General features: G+C 36.4%; 2 protein-coding genes across 3 annotated transcripts; one reads left to right on the top strand and one right to left on the bottom strand.

The window, feature by feature from the left end:
* Positions 1–1990: 1990 nt before the first annotated feature.
* Positions 1991–3487, top strand: LOC143577066 (uncharacterized). The gene is made up of 2 exons (XM_077061012.1): positions 1991–2213; positions 2701–3487. The coding sequence occupies exons 1-2, from the start codon at positions 2037–2039 to the stop codon at positions 3313–3315; spliced, it is 792 nt and encodes a 263-aa protein (XP_076917127.1). The 5' UTR covers positions 1991–2036; the 3' UTR covers positions 3316–3487.
* A 3188-nt stretch (positions 3488–6675) lies between these two features.
* On the bottom strand, positions 6676–11227 carry LOC143577065 (putative WRKY transcription factor 39). 2 transcript variants are annotated; one of them, XM_077061011.1, is made up of 4 exons: positions 11083–11227; positions 9844–10614; positions 9623–9748; positions 6676–7026 (listed from the first exon to the last, which is right to left on the bottom strand). In XM_077061011.1, the coding sequence occupies exons 2-4, from the start codon at positions 10581–10583 to the stop codon at positions 6879–6881; spliced, it is 1014 nt and encodes a 337-aa protein (XP_076917126.1). In that variant the 5' UTR covers positions 10584–10614; positions 11083–11227; the 3' UTR covers positions 6676–6878. The 2 variants fall into 2 exon arrangements, with proteins under 2 accessions (XP_076917126.1, XP_076917125.1); XM_077061010.1 differs by lacking the exon at positions 11083–11227 and having other exon boundaries at positions 9844–10617.
* Between the last annotated feature and the right edge of the window lie 9404 nt (positions 11228–20631).

Raw genomic sequence — 20631 nt, 5'->3', positions numbered from 1 at the left:
ATTGTTTTTAATCTACGGCTGTAGCACAAGATGGGTGAAGCATTGGATCTAAGTTGTTATCAACATTTTATATGAATGTGTTTCTATGCTTGATTCATTTCGTTAAAACTTGAGCTACATTTGATGGATTTTGATAACGTTTTTTTAGTTGTATTGGAAATTAAGTTATCTTTACATTGATTATTTACATTGCTATTCAAATTAAGTAGTTTACGAGAAAATTGATTTTGAATTGGTGATGGTCAAAACCTGTGTCTGGAAACGTATGCGATTACATTTTCAAGAGGTTTTAGTAACCATGGAAGGTTATTATGAGATATTGTTAGCTTATGTTATGCTATATTGATTGGGTAACAAGTAGATACAAGAAGTTTTGAAAACGGATAAAAATTGAGTATGATACGTTGGTTGTAAAGTCATTAAAGATGAACATTTTAAAAATACCTAACTAGTGATAACATTTACACTGTATTCTTGAGTTTTTTATTTAAAGGTTTGGAAAGGAAAAGATAAGAAAACTTTTCTTTTTTCATTCTTGAGTTTTTTCATTAAAAGAAAAGAAAGAGAATGGAAAGAAAAGTTAGTGTTTTTTTCCTCTAAAACTTTCCAGCCAAATATGGTCGGATTCAGAAGGAAAAATAGTCATGAGAATATTACTAATTTACCCTATCTTTTCCTTCATATTTAACTTAATAATGAGAACATTATTGTAAAGTTATAATTTTTTCCTATCTTTTCTTTTTTATCCAACTCAAGAATGTAATTAACACTTTCTTTTCTCATCTTTTATTTTAACTCGAGAATGTCTTTTAAATATATAATTTCTTTTCATTTCTTTCCCTATCCAATCTTATCATTTCTTTTCCTTTTATTTTAAACCCGAGAATGCAGTGTTAATTTTAGGGGAGGTTGTTAAGTTACTATTTTTACAAGTTATGTTAATACATATGTTAAAATGGTAATGTGTTTAGATTCTTTATTACAATCCTAATTCCTAAGCTAGTTCGGATTTTTGGGCTTTTTTTAGTTTTACCTCACAATATGAAAAATATATATAAACTAGGATAGTATATGGATGACACTAAATGAGATCAAAAAAACACCCTTGTGGAGAAAACTTTTAAGGGCAAGCAATAAAGTGTTTATTGTATAACTAAGTAGTAAGTACAGTAATAATATCATCCATAAACTCTATAATAACAAATATTTATGTAAGTTATGCACATATAAATAAATACACGATTCCAGTAATATCTAAGTATTTACCAAAGTAAAACACAATATGTAACAACTGAGTTATTTTCGACCATTGTTATGCTTAATCCCAACTTTGTTTACAAACTTTTTTGTGTGGAGTTAAACTGAGACCGATGCATAACAAATGGTATCACATCAACGCAAAACAAAGCTTAGGCGAAAGAATGATGGTTTCGTTTGAAGTTAGTTGTCTAAACGAAAGAATGCTTGTTTCGCTTAGAGAAGTTGTCCATTAGTGTGTGGGCATTGAGTTGGTTAGTGGCATATTTCTATCAACCTTTCTTGTATTCAATGAGCTATAAATGCAAGGTCATAACTACTTAGTGTGTATATAACTACTTGTGTGTATGGGTTTGCATTGTAAACATTCTAAGCAAGTTCAAATCCATACAAATAAGAGAGAATTCATATTTACATCTTTTGTTCTTGTGATTGTTCTTGTTGATTCACCACTTCATTCACAATTAGAGAGATTCACATATCGATTCGTGATCGAAAAGCATTTATTGTATGATTTGTTCAAACGAAATTTCATTGTTATAATTCAGTTTTCTAAAATGGAAAAATGTTGTGTAGACACAGTGTTGGCTTTGGTACAAGGGTACATACACCAATCGGTTGGGGTATCGATTCGTGTAGTAAATCTATCAGCCAATCAGATTTCAGTATCTCTCATTAAATCCACTTTATTTAAATCCTCAAATTCATCATCTTCTTCACATCACCTGTAATTTTAGATCTACTGTCAAAAGTCAAAAGCCAAAACCCTACCTCGTGCAATGGCGACTGAAGAACCAGTTGTGGCGACGGAGGATGCTCCGGCGGAGCCGGAGGTGGCTGCCGGTGACGCGGCGGTTGAGACGGCGGCGAAGGAGACGAAAGGTAAGAAGACGAAGAAAGCGGCGGCTGCTCCGAAGAAACCTAGGATGCCTGCTCAGCATCCTCCGTACTTTGAGGTAATCGATTGCATTTCGGTTATTCTGCTTATTTTGACTTCATTTTATTACCGATTGATGAAATTGACTCATTATTTGGCCTAATTTTGTAACTGGTTTATGAAATTGACTCATTATTTGACCTGAAATTGTAACTGGTTGATGAGATTGACTGGATGACTGAGCTGATTTTGACCTAGTTTTTGTAACTATTGAAATTGACTCGTTATTTGGCCTAATTTTGAATCTGATTGATGTAATTAACTCGTTATATGACCTAATTTTGTTACTAATTGATGAAGTTGACTCGTTTGACCTAATTTTGTAACTGGTTTATGAAATTGACTCGTTAGACCTAATTTTGTTACTAATTGATGAAATTGACTCGTTATTTGACCTAATTTTGTTACTAATTGTTGAAATTGGAAAGTTAATTGACCTAATTTTGAACCTGATTTATGAAATTGACATGTAATTAGACCTAATTTTAGATTAATTGAATGTGCAGATGATTAAGGAAGCAATAGTGACATTGAAGGAGAGAACCGGTTCGAGTCAGATTGCAATTGCGAAGTTCATCGAAGAGAAGCATAAGAACCTTCCGGCCAATTTCAAAAAGGTCCTGCTGACTCAGCTCAAGAAGTTTGTAGCCGCTGGTAAGCTGGTCAAAGTCAAAGCCTCCTACAAGCTGCCCTCGGCTAAATCTGAATCCGCTCCGGCTAAGAAGAAGCCTGCTGCAAAAGCCAAGCCGGCCACCAAAAAAGCACCGGCTAAGAAGAAAACACCTGCTGCTTCAAAACATAAAGCTGCAGCTGCAGCCAAGCCAAAAGCCAAAGCCAAGCCGGCTGCAAAAGCTAAGCCAGCTGACAAGGCAAAGCCGGCAGCAAAAGCGAAACCTGCTCCCAAGGCCAAGCCGGCTGCTAAGCCAAAAGCTGCAGCTCCGGCTAAGAAAAAGGCAGCTGTGAAGCCGGCTGCTAAGGCAGCCCGGACCTCTACGAGAACATCACCAGGGAAGAAAGCACCGGCAGCTAAGAAGGCAGCTCCAGTGAAGAAGACACCGGCGGCGAAGAAAACAGCGGCTCTGAAGAAGGGTGGGGCGACTGCAAGGAAAGGGAAGAAGTGATTGAAAGGTGTTTGTAGGCCTTTTAGTTGTAAAGTTTGATTGTTGGGTATATCAATTGTTTGGTTAATGCCCATTGAGAATTATAGAGTTTGCTTGCATCTTAATGTGTCCTGTTATAATCTAGTTGTTAGATATTTGATCATCACCGTGTGTAGGCGGGTCCGTTAGGTTTTGTTTTTAATAGAATTTGGATTTCAAACTGATGAAGATGAATGGCTGCGTGTCTGAGAATGAATTGAGTGGGTTGTTTTCTTCTTTCCAGTGTATGTATGAGTTGGTTTTGGGTTTAAGACGAGCCCAAAGATAAAATACCGGTTTAACCGTTTAAACAATGAAGAAAAAATAATTAACTACCATGAACATGTAAGGCTAAGGGTAGTGGGGCTTGATCCAAGCCCAAGTGATTTGATATATTTACGAGGCGCTGACGTGCCCCAGGATCAAGCCCCAGAGGGTGTAGTGGTCCAGATGATCCGGGGCTTGATTGATTTTTTTTTTGTTTGTTAAACACAAAAATACTAAATTAAAACATAAATAAAAAGGAAAATAAAAACATAAATTTAAAATGCAACAACCTTTAAAAAAATACATAAAAATAGCGATTTTATTTTTTTCGTCAATTCTTTCCGAATACGATCTTTTTCTTTCTCCATTATCGTTTGGTCGGATGGCGGTAGGTGGCTAAAGTCTTTGGCTAGAAAAGCCAAACTCTTGAGCCGGTTTTTTGTATGTCGAGCTTCACCAATCGAGAAGAGGCCACTTGACATATCGGAGAACACGAAATCTTGAAACGATTCGTCGTCCAAGTAGTTCAATCATTCGGAAAATTGAGGGTTGTTGATGTTGAAATTACCGAAACCTGAACCCGACATGGTGTGTTATTTTTCTAAAATGAGGTTGTTATTTATAGTGGTAGTGGTAGGGTTTGTAAGTAAAAATTAAATTATTTTTTTTTTTTAAAACTTGGCCCAACGGCTCTTTTTTGATCGAACCCATGTCCAACGGCTAATTTTTGCCCTGTGGTCTGGCTCGCCTGGTCCGTTCGCGCCCCCGATCACTAGAGGGTGGTAGTGGTGTGCGCGATTAAGCCCCGCTGCCACCTAGATCAAGCCCCTTGGTTCACCCCCATTACCCTCAGCCTAAACAGAGTAAATGGAATTGACAAACATATAATGGTCCTGTGATGAATGTAGTCTGGGCAGGGATGCAGGGTTGCCTGGCCCAGAAGCGGGATTAGGGACCTCTGACCGGCCCATCAAATAAACCCCAATTTGCACTAGGGAATAGGAATGAGTAGAGGTGCACAAACCGGGTATTTTGTAGGAACCGAAACCTTTTGGGTATGATCTACAAAAGTCAAAACCGGGTCGGGTAGGAACCGGTTCTGGATATAATTGGGTTTTTGACCGGGTTTTTCGGGTTTCAGGTAGGGCCAGGCCGGCTTTTGACCGGGTATAGGTCCGGGGAAATTTTCCCAATACCAGGTCGTACCCGCTAGTCGGGTATGAAACCGGGTACTTTGTGCACCTCTAGGGACGAGCAAATCCGTACAGTTTGACATGGTACCGATGTTTTACTGATTTTTTTGGTCAACAATACCAGTTTCATACTAAGTATCTTCGGTACCAATACCAAACTTATCCCTAATTGCACATGCTCTTACCAAGCCACACCCTTTTCACATCACCAAAACAGCAAGATTTCAAAGGCACATGCATGATGTAAACCCGCTTAAACGAACCATCATTTTGGACTTTCAGCCCAGCAAAAGGGGTTCATTTTAGCCAATAAAAGATGCAATGCACCGTAACTAAAGGTGCAAAAAAAAAAAAAACCGGTTTTGGACCCAACCCGGTGGAACCAACCCGAAACCGGTTCCGGATCGTACCTGGTGAGCCCAATACCTGGTTCAGACCTGCTAATACCTGGAAATCCCTACCCGGTTCCACCCCTTTAATTTGGTAATCGGTTCTACTCGGTTCTGAGTCGTACCTAAAATAATCGGTTCCACCGGGTATTACCGTTAAGCTGATGAAATGTTACCGTTGGAACCGGTTCCAGCGGTAATAAAGTCTTTGGAACTGGTTTTTGACCATTAGATAGCCGTTGGAACCGGCTTTTGACCTTCCTAGCTTAGTATAAATAGGTGTTGGCTCGAATGGTTGATTACCCAAGTCAAAAACGCATTAACGAACGCAAAAAACACCAAAAATAGTCTCGTTTACACCTCCAATTTTTTCCACTCTCACCACCACTAGTTATGGCAAGTGAAACCAAACCGAAAGGCAAGAAGAAGGCGCCTTCTTCACCCGTTTTTATGGACCCGGCCGGTGTGCTCGACGACCCGTTTTCCAATTCTTTCCGCCATGGCCTGTGATTTACTAACTGTCCAAGCTTCCACAGTAGCTTCAGAAACTTCCTAGTATTTGCATCGAGCCATCTCCGTTGCGTCTGTCATAACACATAAATCATAGTGTGGACACCTCCGGGGTTATTTTGGTTTCGATAACCATAGCAACTTCATCATTGGACGCCATTGGATTGGTTGCCGGTTTGAGCGGGTTTGCGCGTTAAAGTAGTTAAATCAAAACCTAAGCTTAGCCTACCTATTTATAGCATGTGAGTGTGTATATATGGTCAAAACCGTTCCCAACGTTCCAAAACGGTAATATAGCCGTTGGAACCGGTTTCAATGTTCAAAAACTAATTTTACTGATTTAAATTAAAAAAACCCGGTTATACCCGTTTTTTCGGTAGGTACCGGAACCGGTCCTACCCTACCCGGTTCCAGCAGGTATCCATATTAGTTTACCGGGTTGGGCCCGGTTCCTGACAAGAACCGGTTCAAAAAAAGCCGGTCAGAAATACCCGGTTCCGGGTATTAAAAAAACCCGATTTCTGCACCTCTACATATGCATGCCACTATGCTATCTTAACATAATGGTCATGGGCCTGTGATGAATGTAGTCTAGGTCGGGTTGGCTGGCCCAGAAGCGGGTTTAAGTTGGTGATCTATGACCTCCCATTGGCCATTGCACTAGGGATGAGCAAATGATACCAGACCGTTTACTTTGGTACCTACTTGTTAAGGTTTTGAGATCCGTACGATTTGATATGGTACGGGTATTTTACCGATTTTTTGCCTAGGGTTCCAGTACCATAACGAGCATTTTTAGTATCGGTTCCCTAATTGCACATGCTCTTACCAAGCCACACCCCTTTTCACACCACCAAAACAGCAAGATTTCAAAGGCACATGTATGATGTAAACCCCCTTAGACTAACCATCATTTTAGCCCAACAAAAGGGTTCATTTTAGATTTTTAGCCAATCAAAGATCAATAAAAAACAAAACCCAAAAAAAAGTCTACTCTAAGTTGATAATTTAAACAAAAACCATCCCATATGAAAATTTGCTCCAACCCCACCATATATTTCCCCTAAAATAGCACAAAAAACATGTATGGGACCAACCCAAATGCGATCGACAAAAGAGTAAACTTAACACAGACAACAAACAACATAGATCTTCTTGCGCTTTCCTCTTATCAAAAGATTTTCTTTCATGTGTTTGCTGATAGAGAAGGTACACCCCTCGAATGGTTGTGATCACCTTCGTATGTGACAATAAGCATTGCTGAGTCATCCAAACATCTCTCCACATGCTTCCTTGCGGGACACCCTCTCATACTGCTACATTTGTAGTAACCCCTGTTCATCATCAACCGAAACACATTATCTAAAATGAGTCAAACACAGGTGGAAGTTGCTTAAAGTGCCTATTTTTAACGCTTACAACCTCCTAATCCATATATATTCAAAATTCAGGTTATTGTTGTAGCAATATTGTTTTTGTAATCACAACTAACAAACCACTTTGCACTTGGATCAAATCAAACATATGTATATGGGAAAATTCCCAAAATAGCCCCTTTTAGAGAGAGAAGTCCCAAAATAGCCCTTTTTTCCTCAAAATCTTTTATAATTTGGACTGTCAAGACGCATTGGGAAAAGATAAAAATAAAGACGAGATTTCGAAAGAAAGTCAGGTAAAAGACGAGATTTGGGGAAATAATGTCGGTAAAGTCCAAATTATTTGTAATCTTGGAGCAAAAGTTCAGATTTTTTTTTTCAAAAAATCGTCTTGAAAGACTGTTTAATTATGTTTCCTATCTTTCAAGTCCATATTTTCAAATTCTTGAAAAAATATATTTTTGACAATTATACCCCTGAACCACCACCACCTTGAACCACCACCATCACCGACGCCGTCGGCCCCACCCCATCACAACCACCGTCACTACCACCATAGTCGCCTCCACCGCTGCACCCATCACCGCCGTCGCCCCACCCCATCACCACCACCGCTGTCAACAAGCCATCAGTAGATTCACCTTCCTTCTTCTTCGTATTCTCATAAACCTACCGTTCATATGCCTGACCATACTCCAAATCCATTACAACTTCTACATAGAGAGGGACATAATGAGAGAGAGATGGAACTTCATATATATATATATATTTTATATGTATTTCCTTCTTCACAAACCCAACCTAACCCAAAAAAAAAACCTGCAACACTCCTAGAGAAAGAGAGGGAGAGGGACTCAGAGACGAGCGGAAGAGACAAGGAGGCCTCCTCCGACGATGAAGAACGACGGTGATACAAGCACAACGGCGGTGTAGCAGTGGTGGTGCAACTAGAACCTCACGGCAGCAACCACAATCCCTTTCATGGCCCCTCTTTTGTAGTGAAGTTCGATCGGCAGCAACAATCCAGTGAGTTTCAACGGCTCCGGTGACCTGAGATGTATTCCGACGACGGGGATCTGCCTTCCAGTAGCCGGTGGTGATACGATGGTGACGAGAAACTGCTGTGAATGCTATAGGTTGGGCGTCAAGAGGGTCCGGGTTCGTTCAGCATGGGTCAACCACGGTTCCGTACCGTCTAATGGGTCTAATCAAGTTGGACCGGTGCAGCGGTGGTGGGGTGGGGGCGACGGCGGTGGTGGAGGCGGCTATGGTGGTAGTGACGGTGGTGGTGGTGATGGGGTGGGGTCGACGGTGTCGGTGATAGTGGTGGTTCAGGGGTATAATTGTCAAAAATATATTTTTTCAAGAATTTGAAAATATGGACTTGAAAGGTAGGAAACATAAAAAAACAGTCTCTAAAGACGGGTTTTTTAAAAATAAAGTTTTGAAAAAATCTGAACTTTTGCTCCAAGATTACAAAAAATTTGGACTTTACCGACATTATTTCCCCAAATCTCGTCTTTTACCTGACTTTCTTTCAAAATTTGGCCTGCTCCCTCTTTATTTTTATCTTTTCCCAATGCGTCTTGACAGTCCAAATTATAAATGATTTTGAGGAAAAAAGGGCTATTTTGGGACTTCTCTCTCTAAAAGGGGCTATTTTGGGAATTTTCCCTATTTATATTTGTTCAAAGATTTAGGTGAAGGGGCCAGATGGGTCAAACGGTCTGAAAGTTGCTCATGATCAGCATATTAATCATTTGTACAGGTGCTTGTGGTCAACCCAACACGGTTTGGCCTAGCCTAACCCGTCCAAATCTGAAAGTTGCTCATGATCAGCATATTAATCATTTGTACAGGTGCTTGTGGTCAACCCAACACGGTTTGGCCTAGCCTAACCCGTCCAAATCTGAAAGTTGCTCATGATCAGCATATTAATCATTTGTACAGGTGCTTGTGGTCAACCCAACACGGTTTGGCCTAGCCTAACCCGTCCTATTTGGACGCTCTAATTAAATTGTGTTTATATACATGAGTACATCATATAAAACCATCATGGTACACAATCTCGTATCATAATGTATTTGCTTCTTTTTACCAAAATTGACCTCCTTGCATCCCTAATTATGTATCCCTGTTATGGTCAACAACTGAGGTAAAGTCAACACTACATCGGGAACATTTTTATGTAAGCACTATCAAAATTGTTGCTTCCATTTCAACAATTTAATTTCTAAATATTCTGGTTAGATTCATTAATACTATTTCCATCCATTACTACTCAAACGTGAACTCAATAGTCCACACATGTTATGTATGCGTAGCAACTAATAAAGAACATGCTTTTTAGTAAGACCGCCTTTTGTAAACTGCTTTTTTCTTATACATTTAATTATGGACTTTTACATAATTACATATATCAAGCACAAGAGTTAATGCAAAACAAGAATAGAATATGAGTGCCAGTATGCAATCATATTCCGCATACCATTAATTGAACTGCAACTTCTAAAAATGTAATTAAACCGCAAATATTTGAGTCTTTAGAAGGTACCTGGGATGAGGAGAACCCTTGATCGGTTTCTGGCCATATTTCCTCCAAGAAAACTCATCAGGTGGAATATCAGCAAGCTTGTTACTAACAGCCGGTACTTTGATTGACCTCTTAACCCTATGCTTCCTGATTAACAAAACCGAAAACAAAAAAACAAACTCAAAGTTCTAGTAATAAAATTGATAATAACATGTCATGGACAATACAGCAAAGATAGTAACCTCTTTTTGCAGTGACATCTACCCGAACTCCCACATTTCAAGCTCCCATCTTCTCCCCTAACCATACACCTCGGTTTGTGTTGGTGCGAACCTTGATCAGCTGACCGAGTTGACCCGATTAAATGAAAATAACTCCCATCTAAAGTAGTCACACTTCCTTCCATACTCAACGAAGACATAAACGACCGATTCGACGAAATAGTAGGCGTGCAAACTGCACTATCAAAATTCAAATTTATCCCACTATTGCTACGCTTATACATCATCTCGGTCTGCTGTTTGAGGAACTGGTAGTTAAGATTAAGGTTAGGGTTTTGTTGGGAACCCCCAATCTGAACGGGATTCTTCCCGATTGAGTTCAACTCGAGCGTCGGGTGGTTGTTTGATGATAAAAATGTGTTCTTGACGCCATTCGGAGCAGTTTCTTGAACCGGGTGAGTATGGTTTAGAGGTGTGAGGTGAAACTGAAGGGGCTTTGGTGGTTCAAGAATTGTGGGGTTATCTTGAAGTATGTTTTGGGGAATAAAGTTACGAACTTTACTCAATTTTCTTACTCTGGAATGAGTTAAACCTAAACCATCATCAAGAAGAGATACAACTCTCTTGAATTTAATAACAGCTTCATCTGTTTGTACCATTAAATGATTTGATTCTACATGATCTTTGGGTTGAGCTAATAAATTAAGGATTCTATGGCAGCTTTCAACTGCAGCTTTATTAGCTGCTTCCACCTCCTCCATAAATCCCCAAATTCAACTCCCTAAAAAAACCCTAATTTCAAAAACCCAAAATGAATCAAAAATTCCACAAATTTATCAAATTAAAACCCATAAATGACCCAAAGACAAAATACCAAGATGAAATTTCATGTTATTATCTTGATTCTTGATAATTAAAAGGGTCAAGGTCCAATTTTTTAATTAAGAAAAACAAGAATTTACAGAAATCAAAAGCATAATCAACAAAAACAGATAAAACCCAAAAAAAATAAATAAAAATTCCACAAATTTATCAAATTAAACCCAAAAAAGACCCAAAGACAAAATACCCAGATGAAATTTCATATTATTATAATCTTGATTCTTGATAACTAAAAGGGTCAAGGTCCAATTTTTTTTTAAAAAAAAACAAGAATTTACAGAAATCAAAAGCAAAATGAACAAAACCAAACAAAACCCACAAAAAATAACAACTTGATTGAATGAAAAAAAAAACTGATAAATCAAGTAAAGATCATACCTTTGTTCATGAGGTATTCAAAAACCCTAAAACAAGATTCTTTAAATCTTCATTTTGGGTGTGAAAGAGATGGCTTTCAGTTGATTCACGCAGAGAATTCACACTCACAATGCTTTTATTTTATTTTATTAAATTAAAAATTGGTGATTTTTTAGAGAGAGAAAGTTGCAGAGGAGAGAGAGAGAAAAAAGTGTGAGAAGACGAGAGGATGTACAATTTTATAGTAGAGGAGGTCAGAAAAAAAGAAAACTGCCGTCTCTGCAGCAGATTTCAATGGTGGGTCCCACCTGTTGAAAAACCATTTACTGTTGTTAATTAGGTTGTATGTGTTATTAATTAAAAGTAGGATGTTAATCGTTGAATGTTAGTATTTAACCCGCACGTCGTAAAGGAGACGTGAATTTGGTCGATATCGGTTTGGTTCTTTGCGATATCAGAAAAAAAACCTCAAAATAAATAAACTCCTAATAAAAATATTGTTTATATTTATATAGATAAAATATTAATAATGTTCTAAAAATAACATAAATGGAAAAACAAAAATAATAAAAATGGAAAAACAAAAATAATAATAAAAAATCACTTTGGGCACAAAAATGCAAGAATGCAATATTAATTCTATATTAAAGGTAATTACTACCCTCTAATACAACTGCAGACTGTGGTATTATCGTAATGTACATATCAGATTAAGTGATAATAATAGTAAAAGTAGTAAAAAATTAAAAGGATCGTATAATAAATAAATATATAGTAATCAAAATGATTATTCTATTAAATGGAAACTATGATGGCTATTTTTTAAGTGATAATAATCAAAATGATTATTCTATTAAATAGAATAATCAAAATGATTATTCTATTAAAAAAAACTATGATTATTCTATTAAGTGATAATAATAGTAAAAGTAGTAAAAAATTAAAAGGATCGTATAATAAATAAATATATAGTAATCAAAATGATTATTCTATTAAATGGAAACTATGATGGCTATTTTTTAAGTGATAATAATCAAAATGATTATTCTATTAAATAGAATAATCAAAATGATTATTCTATTAAAAAAAACTATGATTATTCTATTAAGTGATAATAATAGTAAAAGTAGTAAAAAATTAAAAGGATCGTATAATAAATAAATATATAGTAATCAAAATGATTATTCTATTAAATGGAAACTATGATGGCTATTTTTTAATCCTGTTTCTTTTCATTCAACAAAACTTTTGCATTAAATTCTATAATTAAAAATTATTACAGTGATTGTATTTTTGCTGTAAAACAGATTGATAGTTATGTAATTGAATTTTATAATTTCGCAATCTTGTTATTTACACTTTTGCATTAAATTCTATTAAGTATTATTTATTAAAAGTTTTTTCTAGTCAGTATTAAATGTTAAAATAAAGATTGAAGATATTTTGGATAACACTAAAGCTTTGGATTATTTATGGTTTAAATATAGATATAAAGCTAGTTTGTTATAACATTCACACCAACTCCTCTAAAATACTATGAGAGAAATCTCTAAACTTTTTTAGTGAGTTTTAAGAGGTTGTGAGTGAAGAAGATAAAATTTTTTTAAGAGATTAGTAAATTTAGAAAAAAAAACTGTTCACCCTCTATTTATTTTTTTAATATATTTGAAAGTGTTTGTGAGTGGGGAAGATAAAAAATGTAATGATAAAGATGTAAAGAAATATTATTTAATTGTATATGAGAAAAAATGTAGTGATTTTTAGTGTAATTATAGACATAGAGGAGCTGCGGGGAATGCTTTTAGAGTGGTCGAAATGGTGTTTGTTAGGGATTCGGGTATTGCAAAATACACACAAACACAAATAATAGTGCAAGAGAAAATATAAACGAAGATGACACACGAGATTTACGTGGTTCGGTCGGCTGACCTACGTCCATAGGCTGCAACCAGGATACTTTTTATTATTGCTTTCTGCCTCACTCATGATGATTAATTACAAGTACAAGAGACTATTTATAATAACAATATTAGGGTTAACAACTTGTTCCCCAAGAGAACAATAACGGGCCTAAAAATTAAACTGGGCCATTCGCCTCTTTAATTAACTGCCACAATTTAGTCTTTTAAAATATCCGGCTCAACACCAATCGAGCCTCCATAACCCAACAATCTCCCACTTGCAGGCTTGATAATCTTCAAACTGCCTTCCACTATGATCACTTGTACCTCTTGTAATCTTCCTCGTCTTCCTGGTTGCATCTGCCTTCTCATCAGTTAACGTGAAGGCCTGTTGAAGCTCCCCCGAGCTCCAACACATCAGTCATGGCTACAACTACCATTGACTTGTTCTCTATCCCTACCGGCTCCCATTTACACGAACTGCCGAATCCTGGAATACCTTGAGAACAAACAACACTCTCCATATTAAGCAGGTAATCTTCTGGAGAGACTTTAACCGCTGAAAGATCGGTTCTCTTAACCCACTGTCTGGTAACTTTGGCTAAAGCTTTGACTGGTCGACTGCCAGTGCTCTTACTGCCACGAAAACCCCTGACTGGTTTTTCTGAACCTTTTCTAGCACGTTCAACCTGAATCTGACCCGTGGCTCTGGGTTTATCTCCTGCAAAACAAACCTTTTTCTGCCCACTAGACTCTATGAACCGGACTTTGGTCTTCTTCTGAACTGGGTCGGTCACTGCCTCAAACGATAAACTGACCATATACAACGAACCCATCTTTCTTCTTCGAGCTATGACAAGATTTCCCTTAACAACTTTCCACTGCCTGTTCCTAAATTTAACCTCATGTCCCTGTTCATCCAACTGCCCAACAGAAATCAACTTTTTCTTTAAGCTTGGAATCACTCTGACATCCTTCAAGGTCCATGAACCGACTGAAGTAACTAAATTCATGTCACCCATGCCTGTAACATCAAGAACATCATTGTTCGCCAGTTTAACCTTACCAAAATCACATTCCTTCAAATTCTGCAATGCTTCACTGCTGTGGGTAGCATGAAATGAAGCACCAGAATCCATGACCCAGGAATCAAAATTACCCTCAACACTAACTAAAGCCTCATCCTCTGAGTATTCTTCTGCTGTGTTGACTTCTTTCTTTTCATTCGAACACTGATTCCTAAAGTGTCCCGTCTCGTTACAGTTCAAACATACCACATCCTTCCGAGTCCTAGAATGACTTATTTTCCTGTTCCCGCTCCCACTACCTCTGATATTTTTTCTTCCTTTGCCAACATGCATTAAATCACCCGATGATTCACCTGAATTTCTTCGTCTGACGTCTTCGCCTAGAATAAGATCCCGAATCCCATCAAAAGTGAACTCGCTGGCAGAACTAGTAATCGCTGTAACAGTTCCTGACCAACTATCTGGCAAATATGATAACAGTAGTAGAGCCTGAACCTCATCCTCGAATTTGATACTAACTGACCCAAGTCTTGACAAAATCGAGTTGATTTTGTTGATGTGCAGGGAAACTGAACTTCCTTCTTTCATCTTCGTATTCACCAATTCACGAATCAGAAAAACCTTATTAGCTGCCGAAGGCTTCTCGTACGTATTAGACAAAGCATTCATTATCCCACGCGCTGTGGTTTCCTTCAAGATATTGAACGCAACATCCTTTGATAACGACAATCTAATAACTGCCATGGCTTTCTTATCCAAAGTTTCCCACTCATCTGGTTGTATCTTCTCCTGTCTTTCACCCAATACCATGTCCAAATCTTTCTGAACTAGCAAATCCACTATTTGCGTTTTCCACCAATCAAAGTCTTTGCCATCAAACTTCTCAATCTGAAGTTTCCTGCTCTCAGCCACTATCTCAAACTGAGAATTTTCGACTTTGGATCTAGGTAACACAGTCAGAAAAAATAATCTCGGATAGACAAAATAACACCTGAAAATCACCACAAAACCACTTGGCTAAACTGCCCGATAACAACCAAAAAATCCGATGACCGAAACCCGTTGGTTTTCTAATTTCCTGCTCCATAGTTCTCTGTTCCTTTTTTTTGTCTTTTGCTGAAGATAATTCAAAACACATGGGGTTTGATGGACGACGATCGAATAACTTAGGTTTTAATATGGCTGGCTGCCAAAAAACCTTAACCCTTCGATCCAAACAATTTCTCTTACGATCGTGTTCTCTAGTGTGTAACCGTAACCTCGGCTCTTGATACCACTTGTTAGGGATTCGGAGTATTGCAAAACACACACAAACACAAATAATCGTGCAAGAGAAAATATAAACGAAGATGACACACGAGATTTATGTGGTTCGGTCGGTTGACCTACGTCAACGGGCTGCAACCAGGATACTTATTATTTTTGCCTTCTGCCTCACTCGTGATGATGAATTACAAGTACAAGAGACTATTTATAATAACAAGATTAGGGTTAACAACTTGTTCCCCAAGAAAACAATAACGGGCCTAAAAATTAAACCGCGCTATCCGCCTCTTTAATTAACTGCCACAATTTAGTCTTCTAAAATAACCGACCCAACACCAATCGAGCCTCCATAACCAAACAGTGTTCTTTTAACTTGCTGTAATTAGTCGGTTGTGGTGGTCCTCTCTAGTTGGAGAGGTTTGTTTGTTTTTGTTGTTGGTTTGGGTTTATAAAAGTTTACGTTTCAAAAAAAATGTTAAAATAAATATTTAATTGGTGTTATCAGGGATTTGCTCGGGTGGTCGGGGTTTTCCATAACATTTCCTCTTGAGAGTTCCCAGGTTCGGTTTACACACGTGTATGTCACTTATGACAGAGAACACCTCTATAAGAGAATTCAACTCCGGTAATGAGCAAACTAGCTTTTGAACCTCGTGTATTACACGAGATTTGTCAAATGACAAAAATAAATAAGGTTTGTTATTTAAAATAAATGAACAAAACTAAAGGTAAAAAAGGAATGAAAGATACAGTACAAATAATAAGAAGACTATAACCTCAAGTATTTCTCATTGTTATCCAATATTAACAATTTTATACCATGTTCTTCTAGTTACCCTGAGTAATGTGTAACATCCCCAAAGTTTCGGTCCAAATTTGACAAATTTATAAAGATGAAGGACTAAAAATATTCATAAGATAAGTAATGAGGAAATAAGATAAAAACATCTTATGTTAAGGAAATAAGAAAACTTCATCCCACATGGAAGGAAGAAAGTGAAAACTTCATCCTACATGTTAAGGAACAAAATTTGCATAGTAATATTCTTATGTGGCTAACCACTCTTAGTAGTCCTAGCAGAGGGTGCGAAGCACCCGACGTGAAAGCGCACGGGCCCGGGCACGGGCTCAGGTGATGGGTGCAATGTAACGCTTTGATGGCGCACTTTGCACTTCCACGCTTGAGAGCCGCATTAGTATTTTTGAATTGTGGAAGATAGATCAAGACAAACGTGACGCGCTACCAAAGTTTAGGGACTAAAAATGGAAATTTTGGAAATCTTGCTACTTCGTGCGACGCGAAGGAATTACCTTCTCCATCTTCGTGCTACGCGAAGTAATGGTTAAGTAACCGTGTCGTTGAACCACACGTGGCAACATGTGGTTACACGTGGCAGGTCTAGTTGTCAGCTCACCAGACCTATTGGTCTACTTCGCGCGTCGCGATGTGATGCTTCACGCTACTCAAGAGAAAAAGAAACATCAAAGGCGATCAGTTTGTCCTTCGCGCTACGCGAACGACTAAAATGAAATTCTTCGCGCTACATGAAGGAGCACATTTCAGCCTATAAATAGGTGGCACCAGGGTAAGATTCACTTCATCCACTCACACTCACTTTACCTCAAAATACGTTCCATAACCTCGACGTTCCGAAGTGTTTGTTGTCTTGAAATACATGCAAGTAGCAGTGCTACCCACGTCAAGCTCAAGCATTTTGTATAGACAAGCTATATAAGGTAGAAGTTCTGCCTGATTATTTTATTATATATGACTTAGACTCTAGTCAGGGGTATAGTCTATACCTTGATCAGATAAGTAAGTGAATTATGGTTTTCATAAGACGAAGTTATAGATGGAATATTATTCTTTATTTTATATAAAGATATTTCTTATGAAAGAAGAAACTGATATACATGTTTCTTCATGAAGAAGAAACGTAGTGTATAAATGTTAAACTTACGTTTTATAAAAGAAATGCAAATAGACTAAAGGTCTAAAGCTAGATTATTGATCTAGTTATATATAAAATATTATTCTCGTACTATAGGTCCGAGGTAACGATCAAAGCATATATTAAGTGAGATATATTGATTATAACAAAAGGTGAATATGCTCAACCTTTTATAGTATGAATATGTTTTACGACGTGAATACGTCTAATATCATGAAAAATGTGTGATCTTTTTAAAGATATTTACTCATGGAGGATTATCAATATGTAAAGAGTTAGAAAAGTATTTACATGAGGGTTGATTCAAATCCTCTAAAACGTTTTGATGCTACGTAGTATTAAACATTCAGGCTAAATTACACATGTGTCTGGATCCTTACATATATGATCTGTAGTGGGCACACTACATACATACTGACCATGAGGCAAGTGACTGTCTCTAGGGCGAGTAACCGTCCAACAAAGTGGTTTGTGCGTATGTTTAGTTCCGATGAGATAGGATTGAGACCCACTGAGTCGTTGAACGCTATTGGTGTTGCGTCATAACGAATTATGAAAACCTTTTATCGAGTCAGCGTGTTCGCCAACATATAGCTGACGTATTTTTAAAAATGTTTTCAAGTAATCAGGAGTAAGATGTAAAAGTGGATATGCCGGTGGAGATAGAAGATCACTAGGCATAGAATACAACTGATGGCTCAGCTAATTTTGTAAACGAAACATATGTAAACTTATTTTTAAACAAGTAATTTGTAAAACGAAAAAAGGTTTTTAATTCCGTATATTATGAAAGTAAATAATTTATTTAAAACATATTCCGCTGCGTAACCAAACTTTGATAAATTGACAGAATTGGTATAAACTATTGGTCATACGGCTAGGCTCGAAGGCCGGGTGTGTCATAATGCAAACATATAGTGTCCATGGGAAAAAACTGGGCATCGAAGGAACAAACCAACAATAGAAAAATATCGTTTTTGGCTATTTTCTACTTGTTTAACTTTCATATTTTTACTTGTTTGATCTCTAATCAACATTTTACTTTTAATTTTCTGACTACTATATAATTCAATTGCCAAAAAAGTTATGGCCTATGACCCATGGATAGATAGAATGAATGAGATGAGTAATTTAAAAGATTAGAAAGGAAAATTGACTACTTTATAACCCAACTGTCAAAATGATTTTGACCTAATGACACATGAATAACTGTGATGAATTGGATGATATATTCGAATATTAAAAGGGAAAATTAGGCTATAAGCGAATGTGGTATTGACACCTAAGTGTTGATATGATTATATAGAATAGTAACTAACTACACATTAACTTTCTTATAAGTTTGATTTCTATCCGTTTTATAACCAGATTTATTTATATACATATTGCAACAAATGATTCAAATATTGGCTGTCAAGACGGGTTAAGTGATTTGATAAACTTTTCAGACCTGATACTTGTTTTTATGCATATAATACGAAGAGATTCAGATCACCATATATGTTAAAAAAGAAAAACATCATGACAAAAAACATTAGATCTAACAAATTTGGTTGTTGATAGAAAAGAATTTTAATTAGCGTATTGTATCAAAATAACTAAATGAGTTGTAATGCCTCTATCTTGATATATTTTTTTTAAGATAAATTTAGATCTAACAAAAATATGTTATTTTAATGTGAAAAGTACATTTTAATTGCAAACCTTTTAACTAGAATCACAAGATTACTATATATTTTATGAAAAACAACAAATATTGTTAGTGTAATTGATCTTTTGGTCCAAGGCGTGACGATAATGGTTTAGGCCTGGGATTCTTAAGATCTTGGGTTTAAAACCTGACTTAAATAGGCTTTTCTATAATGATGAGTATGGCCGGTTGACGTTACTTTTTAGGAAAGTTCACTCAAATATTGTGGGTACGTAGTTTCAAACGTTTAAAGAAACAAATATTGTTAGTATTATTATTTTTTTATTGAATTTTACCAAAGGCTGCTTTTCATCATTGCTAGGTGAAGTCAAATAAATAAATATCGTTAGTATTTTCATTTTTGAATTTTACAAAAGACTGCTCTTCATCATTGCAAGGTGAAGTCAAGCAATTGACACATGATTGCAACCCACTTCAGAACAACCGGCTACCAATCAAACTGTTGTTTCATCATCCTCCGTATGATTTGATTTAACCTTCATTTATAATTTACTCTAATTATTTGTAAGAGTAACAGAAAATTATATAACTAATAATACATTAAGAAATAGGATGCCACGCTGTTCCTTGAATTAGATTTCGGGTTATTTGAACCAAGTTATTCGAATTTCAGGATTTTGAAATTGGTTTAAGTCAATAAACAAATTACGAGAAAATAAAATACATGTAAGTATTTATTAAAGAAGCACTAAAAGTATATATATAGGGTAAAGTTAAAATGAAAACTCATTTGAGTTGTGAAAACCCGCGAAAACCCTATGTAACAGCGTTTTTTTTTTGTTACATGTAATATATGTTGTAATATTTAATACAAAATATCGAAACATAAAAAAAATGTTTTGCTATTTTTTAACATTTTTTTACTAATTTTTATATATGTCTTCAGGAGAGAGAAAAAGTTATATTTATATTTACATTTTTTATTCATTTTAATTGTGGACCACAAGATTTAAACATTAATTAAAAACATGTGGTTGAGAATGGATTTCTAGAGTTTTCACAACTCAAGTGAGTTTTCATTTTATACTTAGCCTATATATATGTATATGTATATGTATATATATATAACTTTGTCCGCTTACCTACCTCTCTGTTGTAATTCGATCTTTTTATTCGGTATTAATTTGAATTTACCAATCAAAATGCTTCAAAAATTACAAATTCAAATTTTATATGAAAACCAAGGCTTGGATGATAAAAACTCATGAAAATCAGATTCAAATTTCTATTTTAACTAATGATATTTTTAGTATGTCCAAAACACCCTCCCCCCTTGATCCTAAAATAAATTATAGTACTTCTAATGAATATTTTGGCAATGTTCTTGTTAAGGAACTCACAATCGAATTGATTGTGTTACTTGTCTGCTAGTCGGATCGGTTTTAAAAATATGATGACGTCATATACATGTGTATATAGAACGGTACTTCTACAAAACTGAGTTTGCCTAAAAACATAAGAAACAATGGGGAGGCAACACACATATGCATAAGGGTTTTATGGGCAAAAGTATTTGCTTTCATTTACGAGCGTAAATTTTTGTTGTCCACAATATCACCATGCAATTGAACTCAAAAGTATTTAAATAGACATGGATTTATGTACGCCGCATATTGAACTCACATCTTCACATTTGTTAGCGGACATCATTGTTGGGTTCCAGTGATGATCAGTCAACGGTTTAACAATTAAACCTGGTTTTAATTAAAAGG

The sequence above is a fragment of the Bidens hawaiensis genome, unplaced genomic scaffold (genome assembly GCF_021521415.1).
Source record: "Bidens hawaiensis isolate Kalapana, Puna unplaced genomic scaffold, B.hawaiensis_p1.1 tig00028460_1, whole genome shotgun sequence".
NCBI classification, from domain to species: Eukaryota; Viridiplantae; Streptophyta; class Magnoliopsida; order Asterales; family Asteraceae; genus Bidens; species Bidens hawaiensis.
This window is presented reverse-complemented; position numbering and strand designations above follow the sequence as displayed.